Source organism: Schistocerca piceifrons, chromosome 2 (genome assembly GCF_021461385.2).
Source record: "Schistocerca piceifrons isolate TAMUIC-IGC-003096 chromosome 2, iqSchPice1.1, whole genome shotgun sequence".
In the NCBI taxonomy this organism is placed as follows: Eukaryota; Metazoa; Arthropoda; class Insecta; order Orthoptera; family Acrididae; genus Schistocerca; species Schistocerca piceifrons.
The window spans coordinates 355,140,588-355,166,387 of record NC_060139.1 but is presented as its reverse complement, the minus strand read 5'-3'; the positions used below and the strand labels follow the sequence as shown (position 1 = coordinate 355,166,387).

The window sequence follows — 25,800 nt, the reverse complement described above, 5'->3', positions numbered from 1 at the left end:
GCGACAGAAAGGGCTTCCAGCCACCCTCCGATGCTATCATCGCCAATTCCATAGTGACAAGGCTGACCCCACTTTGAAGTGGGGCAAAGGCCCAAAGCAAATGATGACTTGCTTCCGATATTCAAATTAAGGAGCATTCTTGAAGATGATATATTTAACACAACATACGTGTTTACTTGGCAGGTTTTGAAAATAAGTACATACTGAAGGAACTTATGAGACACTACTTTTATTAAACGAATTTATGAGACCATAATTTTTGAGATACTTATTAATCACAAGAACTTGCTGAATGAACATAGTGCAACTTACAACCATCGTTCCAGCATCCATTACGAGAACTTTATCTGAATCCATAATCGTGTTAAGTCTGTGAGCTATGGTCAGGACCGTGCAGTGTTTAAATTTTCTGCGAATTGTGGCCTGAATGAGAGCATCTGTCCTGAAATATAAAACAAATTTGACTTGAGCTACATTGTGAAATTGATGAAGCATCTGATTAAACATCTGAGTGGACATAAATCTAACATCAAATTGTATTCTTACTTCTATGGTAGAAACTAGGTCATATTAGTGTACAAAAACCCTGATTTAGTTAGTTTCCTGTAAAGAAGAATTATTTATATGTTTTGGTACCATTTTGAGTAGTTTTTATCGTTTTCCTCCGAAAACAGTAATAATTCAACAACTTAACACTGGATAAAATTTTACATTACACTTTACAGATCTCCTCCAATACTTATTTACACACCTGCTAGTATGACATTTTGTTGTTTACTTAAGAGGACCAGTAATTTTAACTTATACAATGCAGCCAGAACCTTTGGTGTGACACATATTCGTCTCGTATTTCAAACTCTAAAATCAGAGATGGGCTGGATGTATTTCTGAGGTTCTGTATAAAGATTCCTATAGCTATTTTTTGTTACACGATTCATTATAGACACTACCTGACAAAAAATGTGCAACATCTACAAGACATGCTCGGATGTCAGTGTAACTTCGTTCACATACACAGCATCGGCGATGTGTAAGTGATAAGAAATAAAAGGATACATTGTCCATTGTAGGCTGTATTGTGCTTCATTAAAATCATGCTGTTAGTTAATTCTGGTAGTGAACCATTATCAAGCACATTTGTTATGCCATGTATTACATCACTGCATGCTTAGACACAAGACAGGGCACAACGTCATACTCATAAATGCACTGACACTGCCAAGTTCTTCATAAATCTGACTCCATTCTGTAATCACTGCAGTAATGTCACATACTCTCTCAACCCATGAAATTTTACTTTGTTTCCTCCTCCCTGAAACTGTCTATAATTTAGTGAAATATCACGATTTAGTAGTAGCAGAATCCAAATGCAAACCAGTACACTAAGATGCTCACTAAACTGCAGTTTGTTCCACAAATAATGTAAATAAGTTTAATATACACTATGTGATCAAAAGTATCCAGAAACCCTCAAAAACATATGTTTTTCATACTAGGTGCATTGTGCTGCCACCTACCCACAGGTACTCCATATCAGCGACCTCAGTAGTCATTAGACTTTGTGAGAGAGCAGAATGGGGTGCTCCGCACAACTCAAGGACTTGGAACATGGTCAAGTGATTGGGTGTCATATGTCTGTACCAAGATTTCCACACTCCTAAACATCCCTAGGTCCACTATTCCCAATGCAATAGTGAAGTGGAAATATGTAGGGACACGTACAGCACAAAAGCAAACAGGCCGACCTCATCTGTTGACTGACAGAGACCACCGACAGTTGAAGGGGGTTGTAATGTGTAATAGGCAGACTTCTGTCCAGACCATCACACAGGAATTCCAAACTGCATCAGGATCTGCTGCAAGTATGATGGTTAGGTGGGAGGTGAGAAAACTTGGATTTCATGGTCAAGCGGCTGCTCATAAGCCACACATCACGCCGGTAAATGCCAAACGATGCCTCGCTTGGTGTATAGAGCATAAAAATGGGATGATTGAACAGTGGAAAAATGTTGTGTGGAGTGATGAATCACAGTACACAATGTGACGATCCGATGGTAGGGTGTGGGTATGGCGAATGCCTGGTAAATGTCATCTGCCAGTGTGTGTAGTGCCAACAGTAAAATTCATTGGCGGTGGTGTTATGGTGTGGTCATGTTTTTCGTGGAGAGGGCTTACACCCCTTTGTTGTTTTGTGAGGCACTATCACAGCGCAGGCCTACATTGATGTTTTAAGCACTTTCTTGCTTCCACTGTTGAAGAGAAATTTGGGGATGGCAACTGCTCATAATGCATGGCCTGCGGCGGAGTGGTTACATGACAATAACATCCCTATAATGGAGTGGGCTGCACATAGTACTGACATGAATCCTATAGAACACCTTTGGGATGTTTTGGAATGCCGACTTCATGCCAGGCCTGACTGACCAACATTGATACCTCTCCTGAGTGCAGCAATCCGTGAAGAATGGGCTGCCATTCCCCAAGAAACCTTCCAGCACCTGACTGCAGATGTGCCTACGAGAGTGGAAGCTGTCATCGAGGCTAAGGGTGGGCAAACACTGTACTGAATTCCAGCATTGCCGATGGAGAGCACCATGAAATTGTAAGTTATTTTCAGCCACATGTCCAAATAGTTTTGATCACATAGTGTAGACTGAATCCTGGGGCAGAACTCTGAGCACACCTGCAGTGGTTCTCATGCAGGAGCCTGAGATATATCTGTCACAGTGTTGTTGGATTTAGTGATTTTTAGAGACAAAAGGAGTTACTGTGTGCTAGCTATAAATACAGAAGATCATGACTTGGGTAATTTTGAACCGTGTTTGGAAATATATGTCATGCACCTGAATGGCACTAGAACAGATAAGCACAACACGCATGGTGGCATATGTCATCCTGTAATTTATATAGATGGAGATGCTGGCTGACAAGGTTGTAGATGTATAATTTGCTTTGTGAAAAATAAAACACTTGGTACAGTTCTATAAAGCAAAGTCCTTCTTTTTTCTCTCCAAAAGTTGTTTTCCACTTCCTAAATGCAGAGGCTATTTGAAAGTAAGGAATGATCGGTTACAAAATGGAAACCACAGTGGACATGAAAACTGTTTTATCAGCAACAGTTAGCTACATCTTCCAACTACTACGCTACATAGTTGCCGCTCCAACTTAGATAACTGTCATAGCGTTGTACCAACTTTCTGATACCATCATCATAGAAGGCAGCCTCCGATGCTTTCGATCATTTTCTATGCTAGGCTGCAGCTTACTGTCTGTGCAAAAATGTTGGCTTCATAGCTAGTGAATCATCTGAACAGAGATGAAAATTAGAGATAGCCAAGTCTGGGCTGTATGGGGTGATCAAAAACTTCCCATCGAAAATGCTGCAGGGCCATTCTCATTGCCTCTGTTGTGAAGAAGGAAATGCATGATAGTTATATAGATTGGGGCTGCATAAAATTGGGTGAAATTTCCCAGCAGGCACCCATACTATTTTCTAGGCATCTTTATTTGCTCGCTGTGTGCTCAGAACTGAGACAAGTGATGTGATGCTACTAACATACTAGAGACACTGGTCAACACATCTGTGCAAACCTTCATCAGATTTTGCCTGTGGTTTCCATTTTGCGACTGATCTTTCCCCTCCTCCCGAACAGCCCTCATACATTGACCTCTTATGTTAAGACTCATTAGAAATTAGTTACCACCGCTAGTAGGGACTACACACATCACAGATGTATTAATTAATCACAGGGATGTGCTTAAGCCTCTTCTGGAACATTTCTTGCTGTAAAGGAACAGTTTATGTATCAATAGAGACTCTCAGAGTCGCAATCTGATTCTTCAAGACAGTGTATAGGCTGTAGCAGTGAACGCTTTACTTAGGATAGCTTACAACCTGACCAAAAACTTGTGTCGGGGCTTTTGATCAAGTGGTCAGCTCTTCTGCACTGAGTATCAGAAGTGCTGAGAGATGACTGTGATCGTTAACTGTACAATTTCCATGAAATATGAGCAAGTCTCGGCTCACGGTACCACAGTAACTGCCAAACATACAGTGTACATCTCCAAGGCATCAGCAGAATCATATAGACTGTCAAATGTCCGTACGGCCGTACTCTGAAATGAAGATAAGCAACATAACTGTAACTGACAATGATGAATCTCGTGTGGACTACTGTTGTCACTCTTAGCTAGCCTACTGCATTTTCTTCAACATATATCTTGTACTGCATCTTACAAAACAAAATCCAACCACATGATTCACAGCAGGCCCACATTTCTTTTGGATTACGGCAAAGAACGCTTTTCCTTTCCTTCAGTTTGTTACATGTTGAGATCTACACAAGCCTGAATTCTGGTCCCTCAAGTCGCCCATTAATGTCCCTCACCAGTAAATACTGATGAAATTTGTACTTTTATTGAAATATGCCACCATGCGATACAGCTTATTCCGTGCAACAACCTGTAGAAGATACAATATTTTTATTTTAGAATAGGATCTACCTTGAGTATAATATGCCTTTGAGCCATGCCGGCTCACACTGATTAGTCGATTGTTAGATTACGGAAGCAGGGCACGTTCTTTGGTTGTTCTCCATGTGAGCAGTTCTGACTGACACAAAGACTGACAGTTGGAACTTGCAGGCCAAATTGGAAGGAGCTCTTGCAGGGTGTGACGCCGCTTTACCTTGACTGTCTCGAGGCGATAGTAAATGTTTGTATTGTTCTCGGGTCTCCAGCTGGGTGCAGTCATTTTCAAACCACGATATTTCAACAGCGTTCCTTGCCGTAATCTTCAGGTGATACCTCCTTGCCATCATCTTCAGGTGATGCCTGCTGGTATCACCTGAAGATGACGGCAAGGAACACTGTCGAAATATTGTGGTTTGAAAATGACTGCACCTGGCTGGAGACCTGAGAACAGTACAAAGAGTTAATTCGCCGTGAAAGCCTAAGATCACGCGATAGTAAATGGCTTTTGCAGAGCACAGACTACATTCTGTGGAGATGGTGTTTTTGGTTGGCTGTGGTAATGAAAGGACTCTGGAAATGTGCTTGTGCCAAGCGAGTGGAGATTTGACTGCCACTTCATTACCAGTTCATCAAATATTTTTGGTGAGATTCCTTCTGTGGCTTCTGTGCCTTGTTTTAAAGTTGTAGTGCTGTGACCAGTTTCTCCTTTCCATAAGGTCTGCTGTGCTTGTTGTTTATGGGGTTTCACTCTGAAAGAACTGAAGTGTACCTTAATGGAAGCAACTCTGTTCATGAAATGCATTTAAGTTGCATGGTCTGTGTTCAGAGCTAGTCGAGTTATGGTAATCATAACTGCCTGTTTAAATTGTTTGTATTTTGAGTGGCTTACCATAGACCATGTTGAGGGCTGAGCTGTGTGCTGTTCTTCCTTTTAAATACAGTGAAGTCTAATTTAATCAGAGTGCCTTTTCATTGTAATCATTTAAACATTTGTAAAACGTTTTAGTGCGGTGAATCTAATTTAATCAGATTGCCTTACACTTCATTTTAATTACGTATTTGTAAAACATTTTGGTGGGGTTGATAGTTGACCCACCTTGAGATTTTTTGTGGTAAATTCTCCTAATATAAGAACGTACTTTCCCATTGTAGGTGTCACAAGCAGCCTCGTAAACCTCGTTTGACAGCTGTGGTTTGGTAGCTTAGCTATTTTAAACAGCTGAGTTTACGTTAGTAAGTGCTACACAATTCATTACTTATGGGTAGTTTCTTACTGGAAAACATGTTAGCAGTCAGTGACTTTTCTTCCATTTCAAAATAGTGTGTAATGCCTGTTCCTGCTGCATAATTAGGACAAGTAACTGTTTTACAATTAATTGTGGAGGCATGTAAGCCTTATTGGGTTTTTTTCATTCCTGTAATCAGAGTGCTACTCAGTTAAGTGCTTTCTTGCTTATCACCATATTTGCTGATTGTATAAATGTTTGTTTTTTATTTATTTATGTTTGGCTCTTAAATGATAATAAAATGAAATATATGCCACCGTTTGTAAAGCAGTGCACTGTTACTAGTTTTCTAAGGTTAGTTCTTAGCCTCTTGTAGTTCATGTTTTACAGAACCTGCCCCATCCACCAGCACACCTGTGGGTGACAAGTTCCACCATCCATGCTGCTGTCATGTTACCCTGCCTGCCTCAGGACTGAACTGTATCTTATAACTTCTCCTGGTTCTGTACTCATGTCAATAACAGGCGAGTTGCTATTGTTGTTACCAAATTTAGAGCAAACATTTAAGATATTATATTTAAAATTCCATTTAAAAATGTTAAGCTTTTGCTCATTAATATGCAGCTCGGCTGACTTCAAATAGCTGTTAATGTTTGACAAATTGCTTAGTTTCTTAACTGTTTAAAAGATTTTTAGCTGACATCAACTGTTATTCTCATTTTATCCTTAATATTCGACAAGTTTTTTGATTTCTTACTTGTTTTCAAAAGCTGTTTTACTGATTGTTGATTTTTATTTAAATAACACTCGATCCACCACCCCACCCTGTGCGTGGGTGGTGGGAGGCAACTTTGTAGTCTTTACCATTTTTCATTGCAGACTACGATTCTATGGCAAAATCTACATATTTTTTGTCTGAAGTATTTTCTTACTTTCACCACAGATGGTACAGTAATTGGAGGAATAGAAATGGTTACACAATCGTAATTCACTACATGCTAATCAATGGCCCTCGAATATCCAATGGTACATGGGACTCCACCTCCATGCTGCAGGGGTAGGACAGGCTAGTATTTCATAACTTCTAATTGGAAACATCTTTCATAACATTATATTCCTCCGACAAATCGAACAGGACACTACTCGATGTGCCACTATGGCCATGTACGCAAGTTACGACCTTTAATAATAGGCAGTACACTGCAACCAGAGTTCACATATGACGCAGATGTAGAACAGATGGTGGATATAAACATTACAATACTAGCACAGTGTTTATTGGATAAGTGCCCGTATGTCCTTAGACAGTATTGTCACAATACTGTATTGTCCTAAGCATCATTGATACCACGTGTCAATCCATGGAGAACTTCCCCACACCAATTTTCATAATCAGGTAGCACTGTGTGAGTGGGCATGTCAACAAATGCAAACAACCCCCACATTCTCTGCCAAGGTACTATTTTGTGATGAGTCTACTTTTACAAACCATTGTGGCATTAATCTGCATAATGTGCATTACTGGAGTGTAGACAATCCCTACTGGTTATGGCAAGTTGACAATCAACTTTCTTGGTTGGTTAACCTATGGTGTGGCATCATGGGGAGCAAATTCACTGGTCCTTATTTTGTCAATGGCACATTGAATGGAAACAAATATTTAACGCTTTTGGGACAGGAGCTACCAGTACTACTGAAGGATGTTGCCCTACATGTTTGACAGCCTATGTGCTTTTAGCATGATGACTGTCCAGTGCATTATGTAACTGAATCACAGGGTGTAAAGGCTATAAGTGCAGATACTTCTAACGGTGACAGAGGGTGGTGTACTAAACAACAGCATCAGTACTGAAGTCATTTGCAGATGAATAATTATAGCTATTACAAGTTGTAAGTGTTTTTTTAAAGGTTAGATAAGAACTCCACGTGCTCATGGCACAAGCAAGCCATTGATGCACATTTTCCCTGGGCAGTAGGTCAGGTGTTGAAATGTGGCTGCGTGGACGCAAAATGACTCGTCTATATTAGGGTACAGAAATGACTGTGCGGAAAAATCAACTCATAAAGTTTGTGGTGTGTTGGTGGGAAGACTGTTCAACACAAAGTGAAAACAACCAAAACACTGATGCGTGTACATATTAAGGTACCACATATAAAAATACCTGCAGCTATAATGCAAAATACTGATGATTACAGATGCCACAGCTTGTGTGGGAACAAGGTACATATATAAGAACTGTTTTCAGATTTATGAATACCCTTCTTAAAAACTAAGCTGTCCTTGTGTAAAGGTAATAAAGAGGAATTTGAAGTCGGGGATTGACTGTAGAGACACAATGTTTCCACCCATCTTCATTTTTAGGCAATATTAATGGAAGTGTCTCATTTGTTTGGAAGTAGAGAATAGTGCAAAGCATTGCATTTGATTTGTCAGCCGTATAATTAAATAAATCTGAAAACTCAAGGGGGAAGAAAACATCAGATCTTGTACCTCTAGAAGAGACTCTCATATTACCAAAGATCTGGTCAATTACCAACAAACATTGATCAATCTTTGAATGTAAAGCACTAGAGAGTTCATTTTATGACAGGTCTTGTAATAAATAATGATACAGCAATGTAGGTACTCACTCTGGATCAACGTTGGCAGTGGCTTCATCAAGCACCAGGATCCTATTATTCCTAAGTATGGCTCTCGCCAGACACACCAGCTGCCTCTGGCCCACACTGAAGTTACTGCCACCTTCCGTCACCTGGAAGTCCAGTGTCTGTATACTTGACTTGAGCTTCACCTGTAAGGTTATGGAGAAAAGTGAGTGTAATAAATATGCGTAATTCACTTGAGGAATTTTGGTGCAACCATGGCAAGCTACATATAAATTTATAATGGGCAGCATAATTAAATGAAGCAATATGGTTCCAGAGACCTTTTCAAGTCTCAAACGTCTGTGATGTGTGTATCCAGAGTGATGTGATGAATGAAAATTTGTACCATGGTTGGGATTTGAACCCAGATCTCCTGATCAGTAGGCAGATGTGCTAACCACTATACCACCTTGCCACACTGGGTTTGCACAACCACATGGTTTGCCCTAGCACATCTCACTCCTCAACCCAAATTCACATTCATTAGGGGAAATACCAAGTGGGCTGAGGTGTGAATGGGAATTTGCAGAGGGAGGGAGGTGTGCTGGGGTAGTTCTTGTAGTTGTACAAAGCCACTGTGTGAGGATGGCGTAGTGGTTACCACTTCTGCCTACTGAGCATGAGACCCGGGTTCAACTCCTGGCCTTGGTAGAAATTTTCATTCATTGCTTCAGTCTGCATACATACATCAAAGGCAATTTTATTCAAACATCATCTGTTCAGTGCTGTAGGCAGGCACTGATGATTCCTCAGAAACTTACATCATACATAATGTAAAAATTTACTTGCTACATCTGAACAGTTTATTCTGTACCAGCGTTCCACATTCTGGTATTAAAAATACAACTTCTGCAATTTTAATGGGTCATTAGTATTAGATTCTGAAAATGTGTATAATAGTTTACCAAGAATTGTAATGAATCAAGAGGAGTGAGATAACCAAGCTGTTGAAACTCTGCACTGGTGTTTAAGTCTTGTTCAGATATCCATTCTGCCATCTCAACTCAGGTTTTCTAAGGGTTCCCAGAATATCTACAGGTGAATGGCAGAATGATTAGTTTGAAGAGCCAAACATTGTCCAATCTGAACTAATGTTCCATTGCTAACATTCTCAGAATTGACAAGATGTTAACTCTAATGTTCCATTTTGATGTTGGATTATTTGCTTTAGCAAAAGTCTTAGGAAGCAGGTGGAAGGAACTGCAATATACAAAGTAAAACTGATTGTACTAATAGAGTTACTGGGAAAATGCAAGGTACATCATAGAGGCTTAGGAAAGAGGAATGAAATTTTCAAGACTCTACTCCATTCTTCCTAAGTCCAATCCCAACGTAAACAAACATAGTTGCGGTGACCGGTCAGGTCTTAGCACAAGTTCACGGGTGTTGTTACGCCATTGGAAGTAGAATCTAATTATGTATTACACATTTTGTGCTATACTACTGCTAATGAAACTTTAAGATATTCTAAAAAGCATTAACAGACAGCAATAGTTTTGCTGGCCAGCATGCTACATGCTTACAAACTCTTATTTCAAACCTCAGTGCACAGTCGTTTTCTCTGAACAATTTTCTGCATGATGTTATGGCTACCTCTGGTTATTGCATGTTGGCTTTGTTTATAAACACTCTCCCAATTTCTCCTTTGAATACAAAATGCCAATGTGCTTAAGTTTTCATCTTCTTTTTTATAAATTTAAGAAACATGGCACAGTATCATTATAAAAATATCACCAAATGTATGCAGCTCTGGCTGCATAGTAGCTATCGTAACTGACATGTAATCGTGAAGTTATGGGTTCAATTTCCCTGTATGTTAATTTTTTAATGCATATTTAAATGGCATCCTGTGTTGTGAACTTTACAGTAAATGGAGTGTTGGAGTGTGCAGAAGGAAATAAATTTTTGTATGCAACAATGCACAACACACCGTTCCTCAGATTGTAAGTGGTGATCTTCCTGTGTATGAGCATTAAGTTACATTCACACATTCTGAAGAAACATACAGAGTAGTAGAGCGCAAAGAAGCTCTCCTATTGTGAGTCACCCCAACCGCTGCTCGGCATTCATGTGGCCCGTCATTGTGATGTTTCTCACTTGTTCATGTTTCCCATGTGTATGGTGAAAGTAGCTGAAACTGTATTGTGTTCTTTTGTGGAACACAGAAGAGGAACACCATTAAAGAGCTGTGCAAAACTGATAGTTCTCGATGTTTCTGAGAAGTTATCAGAACAACATCAATTGCTACCAGTAGAGGAACTTGCAGCAGTGACAGCAAAGTTTACAACTGTTTCTGTGACAAGTGTAACATGTCACTGCTGAATGCTGGTGGGATGCAGAACAACATGTAACAAAATAAGATGACAAAATATGTCACTTGGATGGTTCCACAGATTGTGTTGTTGATTGGTTACTCATCAGTGCTGAAGGTGGCAGTTCTGCTGAGGAAAGTCTTCATCAGATTCAGATTCAGAGATGGAAGGAGTTAAAAGGTTACCGCATGGCTAATTTCAACTAAGTGTCATTGTCAAGCACATTTGTCACACCTGTATTTCTTGTCAGCTTCAAATCACTCTTCATTATGAGTAAAAAGTGGCCATATTCTGAAATTTTACAAATGGATCCATACTACAGAGACACCTTTTAAGGTCATATTCTGAACTTTGCTGTACATACAATGATACGTTAACTCCAAGTGTTTTTCTTCTGCTCTCTCAAAAAATGCAATGTGTAAGCAATGATATTACTTAAAGATGTACGAGGGGCATTCAGTATCTATTGCAACACATTCTTTTTTTTTTCTCCGCCAATTTTGGTTGGAAAAAATGCAGAATTTGTTGTGGGCATCATGGAATATTCTCATTTCAGACACTATCATTTCATGAACTTTCGATAGGTGGTGGAGCTATAAATGGTGTCTGTAATAGAAGTGCGTTCCATCGTTCCATGCAGAGAGATGTTGTTGAGTTTGTTTTGGTGGAAAATTAGAGCATCACAGATATTCATAGGCACCTGCAGAATGTCTACAGAGACCTGGCAGTGAACAAAACTATGGTGAGTCATTACGCGAGTTGTCTGTCGTCATTGCAACAAAGTTGCACAAATCTGTCCGATCTCCCTTGTGCAGGCCAGCCAGAATAGCTGTGACCTCTACAATGTTGGAATGTGTGGATACTCTCATTAGAGGCAATCAGTGAATCACAAACAAACACCTCACTTCCGAACCAGACATCTCTGGTGGTAGTACTGACACAGTCTTCCACCAGTTTGGGGTACTGAAATGCATGTTGACGCACTTAACAGAAGACCACAGAAGACAATGAAGGACCATCTGTGCAGAATTGTTTGCACATTATGAGCACATAGTGACATTTTTCTTTGTTCAACATCATCACAGGTGATGAAACATGGATTCATCACTTTGAACTGGAAACAAAACAGCAATCCATGGAGAGGCATCGCATCACTTCCCATCCAAAGAAAATGTTCAAAGCCATCCCCTCAGCTGGTAAATCATGGTGATGATCTTCTGAGACTCTGAAGGGGCTATAATGTTTGATGTCCTGCCTCATGGTGCAGCAATTAACTCTGGAGTCTATTGTGCAACCATCAGGAAATTCAAGAAACGACTCCAGCATGTTCATCACCACAAAATTGCAAAACAAACCACTCCTTCTTTGACAACAAAAGGCCTCACACAAGTCTATGCACCAGAGGGGAGCTCACAAAACTTCATACGATTGTTCTTCCTGATTTATCCTACAACCCCGATCTTGCCTGCTCCAACCTCCATATGTTTGGCCCATTGAAGGATGCACTCCATGGGGGCAGTAGATGGATGATGGGGAGATTAGTGATACAGCAAGATGTTACCTTCAATGTTAATCAGTAGAGTGGCACCAAGCAGGCATACATGCCCTCCCATTAAGGTGGTGTAAGGCCATCATTCTGAATGGAGATTATGTTAAAAAATATGTTTTTTAGTCAAAATAGTGGGTAACATAAGGTGTATTGGAATTCTGATTAAAACTGACCTGCTTTCATATAAAAACTTATTCCATTACTTATTGAAGGCTACCCATACAAATTCACTGAACTGGAATTGCATTAAACAAAATTTCAGACTATTTTAATGTATAGTGATTGTGCTTACATTGTATGTACTGATATGACAATGTTTACTACATATTCACAATGACGTGACATCTCTGAATATTTACAACATTCCCTGATGTATCTCAGTTAATTATTAGGATTCAGTGGTTACAGAGAAAGTCGTTCACTATACAGCAAGGAGAACTCAGTGATTCAGCAGGTGTCATAGTAAGGTGCCTCACTGAGCGAGGTTTAAAGTACCTACAGGCCCACTACATGGGCATTCATCATACACAGAGGCTCACTATGTGACCATATTCCAAAATACTGTATTCAATGCAGTTAACACAAGCCATGAATTTTACTGTTTGACTGCTGTTGTGGAGAAAACGAGACATCTGGAAAGCCATACTTCTGTACCAGCTGAATAACAGGCAGGAGCTTCGGAATTCACTTTGGGTTTATTTCCATCAGGAAAAGCATGCTTCATGATCATATTAATGAGAACCAAAGCAGAAGAAATGGAGCAATGGTCATAAATTTTTAATCTGTTTATTGCAGATCGATATCAGCTACTGTGTAGCTATCTTCAGTGGAGTTACTTCAGCAAGATTATATTCAAGTCATGATGACTCATCATAAATAAAATCACTCATGGTACTACATTCCCATTTGAAGTAACAAACAGGTATACTGTTTGTTATTGTGGTACTATGTGCAATTTTATTTATGGTGAGTCATCATGACTTGAATATAACTGGACTGAAGATAGCTCACACTAGCTGAAATCGATTTGCAATAAAGAGATTAAAAATTTATGACCGATGATCCCCTTCATCCTTCCTTTGACATACTAAATTCACTTCTTGTAGAATAGCAATGTTTCATTACATTACTTTTTTTTACAAGATGAGTGAGAGATTTTCCAGCAAGTCACTCAGTTCATAAATTTGCTGATTGAATGGTCAAGGACAGAAAACATGTAATCGCCTGAGTTAGGTGATAACTGTTCATTAATGTCAACAGAATAGACCACAAGAGATTTTTGTTTTTGCCGTTATAAAGGTTGATTTGATGCTACTGGAGTCAAGAGAGCATGAGATGTTTTCAGTTATAGGTTTGTGGCACTAGTATTCCTAAACACAACACACAGAAGAAGAAATGACCCAAGTATTGCTTGAACAATATGTGTATAGTTTCATGAGGTCCACGAGAACATGATAAACTACTTCAGCTGCACATAGGTCAAAAGAATGTTTTATAAAAGGTTATTTTCAACTTGAAGTGGTTAGAGTATATAGTCAGTAGCGACTACAGCCCAACTTTAATGCATTATCAGAATTCGCTTCCTGTTTGTACAGCAGGGCCACTGAGAATAACTTTGATCAGTTACATTTTGAAATGTCGAAATGTGCAGTTAATATATGGCTATGGTTTCCATCAAGTTAATTCAACAGACTTACGAGCCCCACAATTCAGCGGCTGTTTTATAAAGGAACAGCCAAACTCAGTCACTGGTGAAACAGGTCACATAGTTGCATACAACAAAGATGGGGGGAAGAAATGTTGTGTATATTTTCAAAATGTTTTTCCATCACACGAACATATCTACAGTTCACTGACCATAATCTTGCATTTTCTGTATTGCTCATCATTCTCATGGATGAAATACGAACAAAGGTACTGCATTCATACAGTAATTACAGAAATATCATCACTTAATGATTCTCTTCATTTACCTTCTGTATTTTGTAATGATCACTATACTTGGAGAAAGCCAAATCCATCAACATTTTTTGCAGCCAGTTTATTACCAACTGTATTTTTCCAGGGTTCATTATGTTAGAACTCAGTTATATAGGGAGATAAACTGTAAAATGTATTGTGAGGTTGTCTTTTAGAAGGGTTTTTATGTTGAAGTAAAAAAAATTAAAGGGATAACAGATAATTTAGTTTTATATATTTCGCCTGTGTATTGCTACTTTCTTGTAGATTTAAAATGCAGCTTGTCACTATCTTCTCTCCTTTCCAGTCATACTCTCTTTACATTTTTCAGTTCCTAGGGTGAAATCCAGGCCTGTACAATTTAATTTTATAAGCTCTTGATAATCCAGCATTAAAAAGAAATAGAAAACCATGAAAGAGATATTTCTATAAGAATTATATTATCAAATTATCGTAAAATGTTTGAAAAAGTATATAGTCTGTGGTTCGTCAAGGGAAAGAGATTTTCTGGAATGAAAGGGGATTCTGATTTCCTTTATTGGTTTCAAACTATTAATAAGGGATTTACTACTTTCGATTAATATAAACTGCTGACAGATAAATTGAGTAGTGCAGAAGAACTACATTATGACTGTCAACAAATCCCTGAAACAGAAAGCTACGGAATGAGGTCTATGTGGTCGAAGCAATAAATAGTTAAGAAAACAGTAAAAGGTACCCACTATAAGTGTTTAGTTTTAGTGCAAAGAGAGTCGCAACATGAAAAAAATTCATGTTCCAACAACACTCTGCATAATATTTCCCTTTAGACAATTCCATACCTTTGCCCGCCCTATGAGCTATACTGCAATGTCTGTGTTTCAGAGATCCAAAAGAAACAGTTGAGTTTTACTTGCCATAGCAGAAATATGAAGCTTTCCTTTCGATATATGTATATGAATTATGGGTACCATAAGTTTTTCAGAGATCTTGTTTTCTTACACATTTACAATGCAAAAGTACATACCATTACTCAGAAGAAATAAATTTATTTGATATGAAATGTATTATTCTTCTTAGCCTTGTAAAAATGAAACAGTGAAATGGTAAATATAATCCTCAAGGTAAATAGTGATTTCAGTCAAGGATCCTAAAGTGTTCCATTTATGGCACTTTCAGACAGGTGACTGTTACTGAAACAATGTTTCAGGTATGGAGACATTTCTCATATGGTAATAGTTTCAGAAATGATTTGTTATGAGCAATTAAAGTGCAGATAATAACTCTTGGCATCTTACATGTAACAGCTTTTGCATCCACACACATTTAAATATGTCTTCAGTGAATAAAAATTAAAATAATTTAACCAGTGCAGTTTTAGATGTTATTTCAGAACTCAGCAACAATATGACAAATCCAGGGAATCTAACTGGAAAATTTAATGTTATAACTGTTCTTAGCCTGGGTGGACCTGTTGCAGCTAATATTATCATTGTTGTCACACTCATTGTTGTGTTTTATTTTTGGCCATTTTAGTTTGGTTTGTGGAGTTTACAAAGTTTGTGTAGCATTGTGTTGTGTCAAAGTAATATGAATGAAGAAGATAAGAATTCATATATTCATCAAGAAATATATACTATGCCTTTGAAGAAACTAACTAAAACACGAAAGAAGTTGCATTAGTGATGCTTCAGAACATTTAAGACTGCAATCAGGTGAAACAGGAGAACCTTGTAAGTGTAAAAAAAAAAAAGTTTCTGATCTTGTTAGCAATCAAAATAAAAGGAATCTTATTAATGAAATGAACCAATATCATCTTGAAATAAATTTCTGTTTAAGCAGTGTAATTGCATTAATCCCTGTACAGTGCAGGTGTCCCACAAGAGAAGAGCAGGAGGCCCAGTTTTGAGATTCATTTTATAAATTCAGTGTTTATATTACCCTTCATGGAACTGTCTAACAAATACATGTGTACAAGCATGGCTTAAAGAAGGGCAAGGTAAATCATTTACTCAAGAGACTTAAATGTGGACACCAATCTCTGTGAGACAGCCAAGGAAAACACAGAACTTAAGCACAGGCCTTAACAGATGGAATTTGTGAAGCAGTAGGAGGACACATTAGTTCACTTAAAGGTCACAACAACCACAATAATTTGACAAAGTCAGAAAAAATCTACCCACCTGAGACCATGAATATAAAAGACAGTCCAGTATATTCAAGGAGTAGTGTAAAGATAAGAATGTATCTTAAGAAACATTCGTATAAGTTATGGATGTCTGCAGTCTGATACTTGTGGTTCCTGTGATGAGTATGCAGCCAAGAAAAAAATTTGGAGAAGAAACTGACTTCAACATCATCCACTGAAAAGAACATATGGCTTCATCCTGAACTTCGCTCCAATGAAAGACCACATGAACTGCATCTTAGCTAAAAATTGTTCTATGACAGGAAGAAAAAAAAGCATAGAATGAATGTCATAAGAAACCGTTTAAACTACTGACTACACTAAAAATTTCCTTTGCCAAAATATAAAGACAAATGAAGTTTATTATAAACAGTATTTGTCTGTATTTAGTCTCAATGTTCATGTTTTGGTAACAGGGAATGGTTATTTTTATAAGCATCCAAAGAGCACAGGCTGGAAAGGAATAAAGGAAGTTTCACTGCTCGTCCCTGTTTTGTACCATTTTCTTAATCTAGAAGTCAGACATCTGGAGATCTTTTGTCACTCCTGCAGAGGGAAAAATGAAAATGCCATTATATTCAGATTCCTTCACCAACTAGTCCATACAGATGAAGACTGGGTGACTTCACTATTTGTAGTCACTGATGTTGAGGACCAGCCTGAAATATTCAAAGGATGGATAGTGAAGCTGTATAATACAACAAACAAGAAGAAACTCCCTTTCCAGTATAGGCCAATAAGAGAACTAGATGTATCACGATGTACCCTGAGCTGACAAAAGTCATGGGATACCTCCTATATAGTGTCAGACCTCCTTCTGGTTGGGAGAGTGCAGCGACTCAATGCGACATGCACTCAACAAGTCATTGGAAGTCTGCTGCAGAAATATAGACACATGTTGCCTCTGTAGCAGGCCGTAATTTCAAAAGTGTTGATGGTGCAGGATTTTGTGCACAATCTCACCTCTCGATTATGTCTCACAAATGTTTGATGGGATTCATGTCAGGCAATCTGGGTAGCCAAAACATTCATTCAAATTGTCCATAATGTTCTTCAAACCAGTCATGAACACTTGGGACCCAGTGACATAACATTGTTGTTTGGGAACATGATGTCCATGAATGCCCGCAGGTGGTCTCCAAGTAGCTAAACATTACCATTTACAGTCAATGATCGGCTCAGTTGGACCAGAGGAGCCAGTACATTCCATGTAAAGAGAGCCCATACCATTATGGAGCTACCACCAGCTTTCATGGTGCGTGTTGACAAGTTGGGTCCATGGCTTCATCGAGTCTGCACCACACTCAATCCCTACCATCAGAAATTACCAACTGAAATCAGGGCCCATCTGATGAGGCCATAATTTTCCACTTTTCCAGGGTCCAACCTGTAAGTTTACGACCCCAGGAGAGGCACTGCAGGCTATGTCATGCTGTTAGCAAAGGCAATCACAGCTGTCGTCTGCTGCCATAGCCCATTAACACCATATTTCGCCACTCTGTCCTAACGAATACTTTCATCATACATCCCACATTGGTTTCTGCTGTTGTTTCATGCAGTACTGCTTGTCTGTTGGCACTGACATCTCTACAAAAGGCCGCTGCTCTCAGTCTTTAAACGAAGGCAGTCAGCCACTGTGTTGTCCGTGTCAGAGGTAATACCCGAAATTTGGTAACGTCAGCACACTCTTGAAATTGTGGATTTCAGAATATTGAATTCCCTAATGATTTTGAAATAGAATGTTCCTTGCATCTAGCCGCAACTACAACTTCACGTTTGAAGTCTGTTAATTTCCGTTGTGTGGCCACAATCATGTTGGAAACCATTTCACATGAATCACCTGAGTACAATAGACAGCTCTGCCAATGCACTGCTCTTTTGTAGCATGTGCACATGATACTACTGCCAATTGTTTACATGCATATCACTATCCCATGACTTTTGTCACATCACTGTAATGCAGCACAGATTTAGTTCACAAGCAGCTACAACGGAGCCTATGAAAATGCTTCTTTACTACTTCCTGGAAAGAAAAGGTGAGTTACAAACATGAGAAAGGGCAGCTTAAGCCACCCCAAAGATGGTAGAGTAGTTCTGTTACAACTACATGCGTTGAATCTTTTTTCATTTCACAATGTCACTTCCTATTTTTAAGTATTATAATTATGCTATTCTGATTATTTTACAGGTGATCTTAAAGTATCTACTGAAAAACACAGAGATTTACAGAACCTGAAAAGAATTTGCTGTAGTGAACTGCAAGTATATGTCACATGAGTCCCACCCATTAAAAAGGACAAAATAATATTCATAATGCATTGTTATAAGATTACATCAGATAATTCACTGTAATGAGAGTTCACTTTAGTGGTAAATGCTTGAAATCTAGAGGCTACTTGCAATATCTTATAACTTCTCATATTTTTACCTCTGTTCAATCTGTATTCATGATAAAAATGCATCATGTTGTTGTACACCTTAATCAGATGTACAGGGTGTACATTAAGTCTGAGAACACATTCAATTATTTATTGAACAATAACTAGACATTGTACAGATGTCATACATATTGCATTTTGAAGAGAAACTCTGAAATTTTTTTTTTTTACAAACATTTGATAGGTGAACCATGGGTGATCCCGTAGACATCAATACGGTAATCAAATTCTTGCCATACCCGTCACAGCATGGCATCGTCGACTGTAGCAGGCGCTTCCCATATTCTCTCCTGGAACTCTGCTACAGCACATGGTAGAGGCAGTACATACACCAGATCTTTAATGTGTCCCCACAGAAAAGAGTCACACAGAGCGATATCTGGTGATCGGAGAGGCCATTCCATGAATCAGCTTTCCCCTTCTGTAGCACAGCCGATCCATTGATGCGGCAGCTCCATTTTCAGCTACCCAAGAACTTCACGATGAAAATGGGGTGGAGCCCCATCCTGCTGAAAAATGAACGGAGAGTCTGGTTGCATTTGAGGCATCAGCCATTGCTGCAACATGTCCAAAGTATGAATATCCAGTGACAGTACTCTCGGCGAAGAAGAATGGCCCGTACAGTTTTCGAGGTGACTAGGCACAAAAAAAAATTTGCCTTTGGGGAATCACACCCAAATTCAATGCATTCTTGTGGATGCTTTGTACCCCAGATTTGACAATTATGCCTGTTCACTTTCCCATTAGTGTGAAAACTAGCTTTGTCACTAAAAATTAAGCGATCAACAATGCCATCCCCATCCTCATTCAGCTGTTAACAAAATTCAAAACGCTTGTCTTCGTCATCATCATTGAGCTTCTGCACTAGCTCCTATTTGAATGGTTTCATAGACAGCTTCTGTCGCAGGACTTTCCACACTGTCATTGGAGCCATTTTGAGTTCACAGGATGCACAATGCACTGATTTCTTTGGACTCCTTATGAATGTCTCTCGTATGCACTCCATATTCACTTCACTCACACTGGGACATCCTCTTCTCTTTGCTGGGCACAAGCAACCCATCATAATGAATTTGTTGTGTCAATGGTAAATGGCCTTCCTTGTTGGTGGCTTCTTACCATACTTGGTTCTAAACATCCGTTGAAAAGCTGTAGCACATTTGTTTTTGTCGAACTCCAACACACAGAAAGCTTGCTTCAGACGTGAACTCACCTTGTTTGCGATTAGTGCTGACTATCAGCAGATTACCAAACTACACTGTGGCAGTATACATGAAAAAAAACTTTCAGGGTTTCTCTTCAAAATGACTTATGCATGATATCTGTTGAATGTTTGGTTCTTGTGCAATAAATAATTGAAAGTGTTCCCCGACTTTATGTACACCCTGTATATAATCTCATCAGTAAAGTTTCTCTTGAATATGTATTACCACAGTAAACAAAAATAAAGGAAAAAATGAGAAACTGAAATATTATGAATCCTGAAACTTTAAATTCTGTCTCCGGAAAAAAGTAAGAATTGTGACTTGTCAGATTTTGCCTTATATCTGTAAAATATCATGTACATTCAGGATACAAATGCATTTAACATTACATACAAGTGCACAAGTGGCCTGGGAGTGACACCTTTTTGTGAGCGGCTGCCATCCAAAGAAGCCAAGGTAATTGTCAATGAAAAATTCCTTGCCGCTAATGGCATACACTTGCTGGTTCTTTATGTGCAACATATTACAATGTAAAATGACTTAAGAGACAAATTCTTCATACTTCTAGCTCTCTTCTTCTCAAAACTATTTATTCTTGACTGACATGACTGTGATTGTACAGGTGTGATATTTTGAAGACATAACCTTTAGTTTAGTACTGATTATGTGGTAAATAGTTGTATTAGTGTGCTTTTTAAGTGTACCATAAAAGGCTTCATTTTTCTTTATGTAATATAGCAGAAAACGAGAAAAGATTGTATAGTTGGGTTACAGTGGTATTTTCTGTTTACGTTTTGCCGCAGCAAATCTATAGAATTTCGTTTAATTGTTCTTTGTTCTCTCCAGCAATTTAACTGTAGCATACCTCTCCATTATTTAACTCACATTTCCGGAAAGTAGCGTAAAATTTAAGTTGCTGTTTCAGAAACTTTGCACTGTTGTTTTTGTTTACATACGTTGCATATAGGCCACATTTGTGGATTATGTTTTCGTGTTCATCTGTAATTTAACTGACTTATTCTTAATAAACTATTACATTTATCATGAGTGAAAAGTGCTTGACTTGCCATAGAAATGTTAGGTCAGGGCTTTGATGTGATGGGTGCTGTAGTTTTTTCCATGTGGGTAACTGTAGTAGTGTGGCAGTAGGGGAAGTAAAGGAGACTCATCAGTGGTTTTGTAGGATATGTAGTAGAGATAGGAAGATACTATAACAGGAGGGAAAATGCTGCCCTTAAGGCTGAGTTAGACAAGGCCAGGGGAGGTCTTAAGGAGGGAGAAGGGTAAAGAGAGGTGGGAAGGGCAACAGGCAACAGGAGGAACAGGCCTAGAACTTCGTCTGACAGCTTCGGGGAAATGTGGAAAATAGATTTGACCTGTTGCTTCAGTTAGAAGCTGGTGAGCCTTACGCACTTGCAGGTATAGACAGGGCACAACGAACTTTCAGCAGCAAATTGAAAAGTAAGAATGTAGGGAAATCAGTAAAGAGAAAGAATGCATTGTTAGGTAGTTCCCATGGAAGAGGAGTTGGCCAACTTTTGCAAAATGAACTAGGATCAGAATACCAGGTCACCAATTTTTGTAGAGCCAGTGCTGGTCTGGAGCAAGTGACAGAGGATTTAGGATCACTTTGCAAAGATTTCACTAAGGACACCATGACTGACCTCATTTGGTGTGGTTCCTGTCGATTCTCTCAATAGCTGGGATTATACTAGGCATGACCTTCACCTCAACAGGAAAGAGAAGGGTGAAGTGGCTGTGAAAATAGCAGGAAAGTTAAAGGGGAAAGACACTGTCATGAATGATAAAATACCAGAGGTTATAGGGTTCAGAAAAGAGCCTTTTTTAGGGTAGGGAGGACAGAAAGAAACTTTTAAGAGAGGTTAGGATTGAGACAAACCTTCAGTTTGAGAAAGAAACCAAGAAAACATAATTCTAGCTTATTACATCAGCATAAAGAGCTGTTAGTTAAGAATTTTCAACAATCAGCAGAAATTTCAACTCTACACAATTTTAACTCGGTCAATGTGAAATGACAGCTATCGTTATTCCATCAAAATATAGGAGGACTGAGAAACAAAATTAATGAATTAATTATCTGCATAGATGAATTAGAGTCCTCAAATCCAGCTGACATAATCTGCCTCTCTGAACATCATGTAATCACTGGTATAGAACTTCTTAAGTGTTACAGGATTTAGGTTAGCATCTCACTTTTGTAGAGCAGAAATGCAGAAAGGAGAAGTTGCCACATTCATCAGGAACTGTCATAATTTTAAGAACAAAGGCATTCATAAATTTTGCCTGGAACGGCATATGGAAGTATGTGCAACAGAAGTAGAATTTCACAAAAAATCCTTCATAATATTAAGTGTATATCGAGCACCTGCAGGTAACTTTAATGTGTTCATAAACCACCTTGAAGCTGTACTGGCCCATTTAACAACCAAAAACAAAGAAACAGTGGTTTCTGGTGACTTCAAAGTAGATTACCTTAGAGACTCTCCCAATAAGAACTTACTTTAGTAACTCTATCATTCAACTTAATTCCCACTGTACATTTCCCAACTAGGGTAGCCAATTGCTTACAAACAGTCACTGATAATACCTTTATAGAAAGGTCCAATGAACAAAATTATATTACAAAACCAATAGTCAGTGGCCTCTCAGACCATGACAAGCAGTTCCTTCTGTTAAATCTTAATACTGATCAGGATATAAAATCTGTTAAATCTGAATTCAAGGGGGTAATAAAAAAGTCAAAAATTGATTATTTTAGGAAACTCCTGAGAGACGTTCACTTGAGTGATGTTTACAGTGCTCATGGCATGAATGAAAAATATAACACTTTTGCTAATAAAGTGCTTACCTTATTTGAACACTGTTTTCTCCCAAAACTAACCAAGGTTAGAGCAAAGTCTACAAAGAAGCCATGGATTATTCAAGAAATAGAGGTATCTTTTAAAACAAAAAGAAAACCGTATCTGTCAATCTGAAACAGTTCTGATGTTGATGTTATAGCACAGTACAAGAAATACTGCAAAACATTCAAGACTGTAACACAGAAATCAAAACAAATATATTACAAGGAAAAGACAGTCATATCAGATAACAAAATAAAGACAATATGGGATATAGTGAAGGAGGAGACAGGTAGAACAAGACACGAAGAGGGGCAAATAGCATTAAGAGTAAATGATACATTGGTGACAGATGTGTGTAGTGTTTCAGAAATTTTTAACAAACATTTTATAACTGTTATTGAAAAGATGGGGTTGTCAGGTTCTGTAGATGCTGCCATGGGATACCTCAGCCCTGACATTTCAAGTAACTTCCATAATATGAATTTGACCCTCACTACCCCAGCAGAAGTAATGTCCATCATAAAAACTTTAAAATCAAAAACATCTAGTGGGTATGATGAAATATTAACAAAGTTAATTAAAGAATGTGATTCTGAGTTAAGTAACATATTAAGCTATCAGTGTAACCAGTTGTTTATCAGTGGAATATTTCCTGAATTGTTGAAATATGCTGAAGTTAAGCCACTATTTAAGAAGGGAGATAAAGAAATTATGCCAAAGTTCTGTCCAATTTCACTTCTGCCAGCATTCTGAAAATTTTTAGAAAAGGTAACGTACACTCAGCTGTATAACCATCTTATCACAGACAATATACTGTCAAAGTCTCAGTTAGGATTTCTAAAGCGTTCTGATATTGAGAAGGCTATGTACAATTACACTGCAAATGTACTTAATTCATTAGACAAAAAATTGCAGGCAATTGGTATATTTTGTGATGTGTTAGAGGCATTTTACTGTGTAAATCACAATATCCTTTTAAGTAAATTAGAATATTATGGTGTAACAGGAAATGCTGCAAAATGGTTCAAATGTTATATCTCTGGCAGGAAACAAAGGGTGTTATTAGGAAAGACACATGTATTAAGCTATCAGGCATCATCCACCTGGGAACTAATTACATGTGGGGTCCCACAAGGTTCCATCTTACAGCCCTTACTTTTTCTCGTGTATATTGATGACCTTTCATCAGTAACATTACCAGATGCCACGTTTGTTTTGTTTTCCAATGGAACAAACATTGCAATAAATAGCAAATAAAGTGTAGTCATAGAAATATCAGCTAATAAAAGATTTGTGGACATTAATCACTGGTTCTTATCCAACTATTTGTCACTAAACTTTGAAAAAAAACACACTGCATGCAGTTCAGAACTTGTAAGGGGTGTCCCACGAGTATATGCCTAACATATGACGACAAGCAGATAGAAGAAGTGGACAGTGTTAAATTCTTGGGATTACAGATTGATAATAAATTCAACTGGGAGGGGCACACCACAGAACTGCTGAAGTGTCTAAACAAATCTCTACTTGCAATGCGAATTCTGTTAGACATGAAAAAGCTGGCATACTATGCTTACTTTCACTCCATAATGTCATACGGGATTGATAATAAATTCAACTGGGAGGGGCACGCCACAGAACTGCTGAAGTGTCTAAACAAATCTCTACTTGCAATGCGAATTCTGTTAGACATGAAAAAGCTGGCATACTATGCTTACTTTCACTCCATAATGTCATATGGGATTATTTTTTGGGGTAATTCATCAAGCCAAGCTAAAGTTGTCCGGGCACAAAAACATGTAAGAAGAGTTATATGTGGTGTGAACTCAAGAACATCCTGCAGAGGCCTGTTTATGGAACTAGGGATACTAACTACTGCTTCCCAATATATTTATTCCTTAATGAAATTTGTCATTAAAAATATATCAACTTTTCAAACCAGCAGCTCAGTTCATGGAATCGATACTAGAAATAAGAATAATCTTCACAAGGATTTAAAGTCACTTACTCTTGTAAAAAAGGTGTGCATTATTCAGGAACACACATTTTCAAGAACTTGCCAGCAGCCATAAAAAGCTTAACAACCAATGAAATTCAGTTTAAGAGAAGCCTAAAGGATTTATTGTATTGGTGGCCAACTCCTTCTACTTCATTTATGAATTTCTCAGTAGAACCAACTGACTTCGCGCGTGTGTGTGTGTGTGTGTGTGTGTGTGTGTGTGTGTGTGTGTGTGTGTGTGTGGGCGCGCGCGCTCACGTGCGCGTGTGTATAAAACGTACAATGAAACTTCTGCACCGTTTCAGTGCAGTAATGTGTTCATTGCAATTAAGTATTGTAGTTGTTCTACGAGGGCTATCCACAAAGTACATTACGTTTTGGAATTAAAAATAAATAAAGTATTGGAATTTCTTTTTATTATATACAGATGAAAGCCACACTTAAATACTACTTTTCTACATAGTTGCCATTTAAATTAAGGCACTTATCGTAGTGATGGATGAGCTTGGAAATTCCTCCGTCATAAAATTCGGCCGCCTGCGCCTTCAACCACGTGGTTACCTCTTCTTGAAGCTGTGCATCGTAATCAAAACGCTAAATAGCCAATCACTTCTTCATTGCTGGGAATAAGTGGAAGTCGCTCGGTGCCAGGTCGGGACTGTACGGCAGATGAGGAAACAACTCCCACTTAAAAGATTCGAGAACTTCACGAGTGGCATTTGCCGTGTGGGCCCGAACATTGTCGTGAATCAGCAAGATCTTTGAGCCCAACTTTCCCCTGCGCTTGTTTTGTATTGCTCTTCTGAGGTTGTGCAGAGTTTGGCAATAACTTTGAGAGTTTATTGTAGTGCCTCTTTCCAAGAAATCCACAAAAATCACACCTTTTCTGTCCAAAAAGACAGTCGCCATCACATTTCTTGCCAACATTGTCTGCATGCATTTCTTGGATTTTGGGGGGAATT

At 38.5% G+C, this 25,800-nt stretch overlaps 1 protein-coding gene across 2 annotated transcripts in view; it reads right to left on the bottom strand.

The window, feature by feature from the left end:
- LOC124776302 (ATP-binding cassette sub-family C member 4-like) overlaps nucleotides 1-25,800 on the bottom strand; it is a 380,895-nt gene that overhangs the window by 2,469 nt on the left and 352,626 nt on the right. For both annotated transcript variants that reach the window (XM_047251227.1, XM_047251228.1), the window contains exons 24-25: nucleotides 8,331-8,491; nucleotides 313-442 (exon numbers count right to left, since the gene is read on the bottom strand). In XM_047251227.1, the coding sequence (XP_047107183.1) occupies nucleotides 313-442; nucleotides 8,331-8,491 (291 nt within the window). The remainder of the gene's footprint in view (nucleotides 1-312; nucleotides 443-8,330; nucleotides 8,492-25,800) is intronic.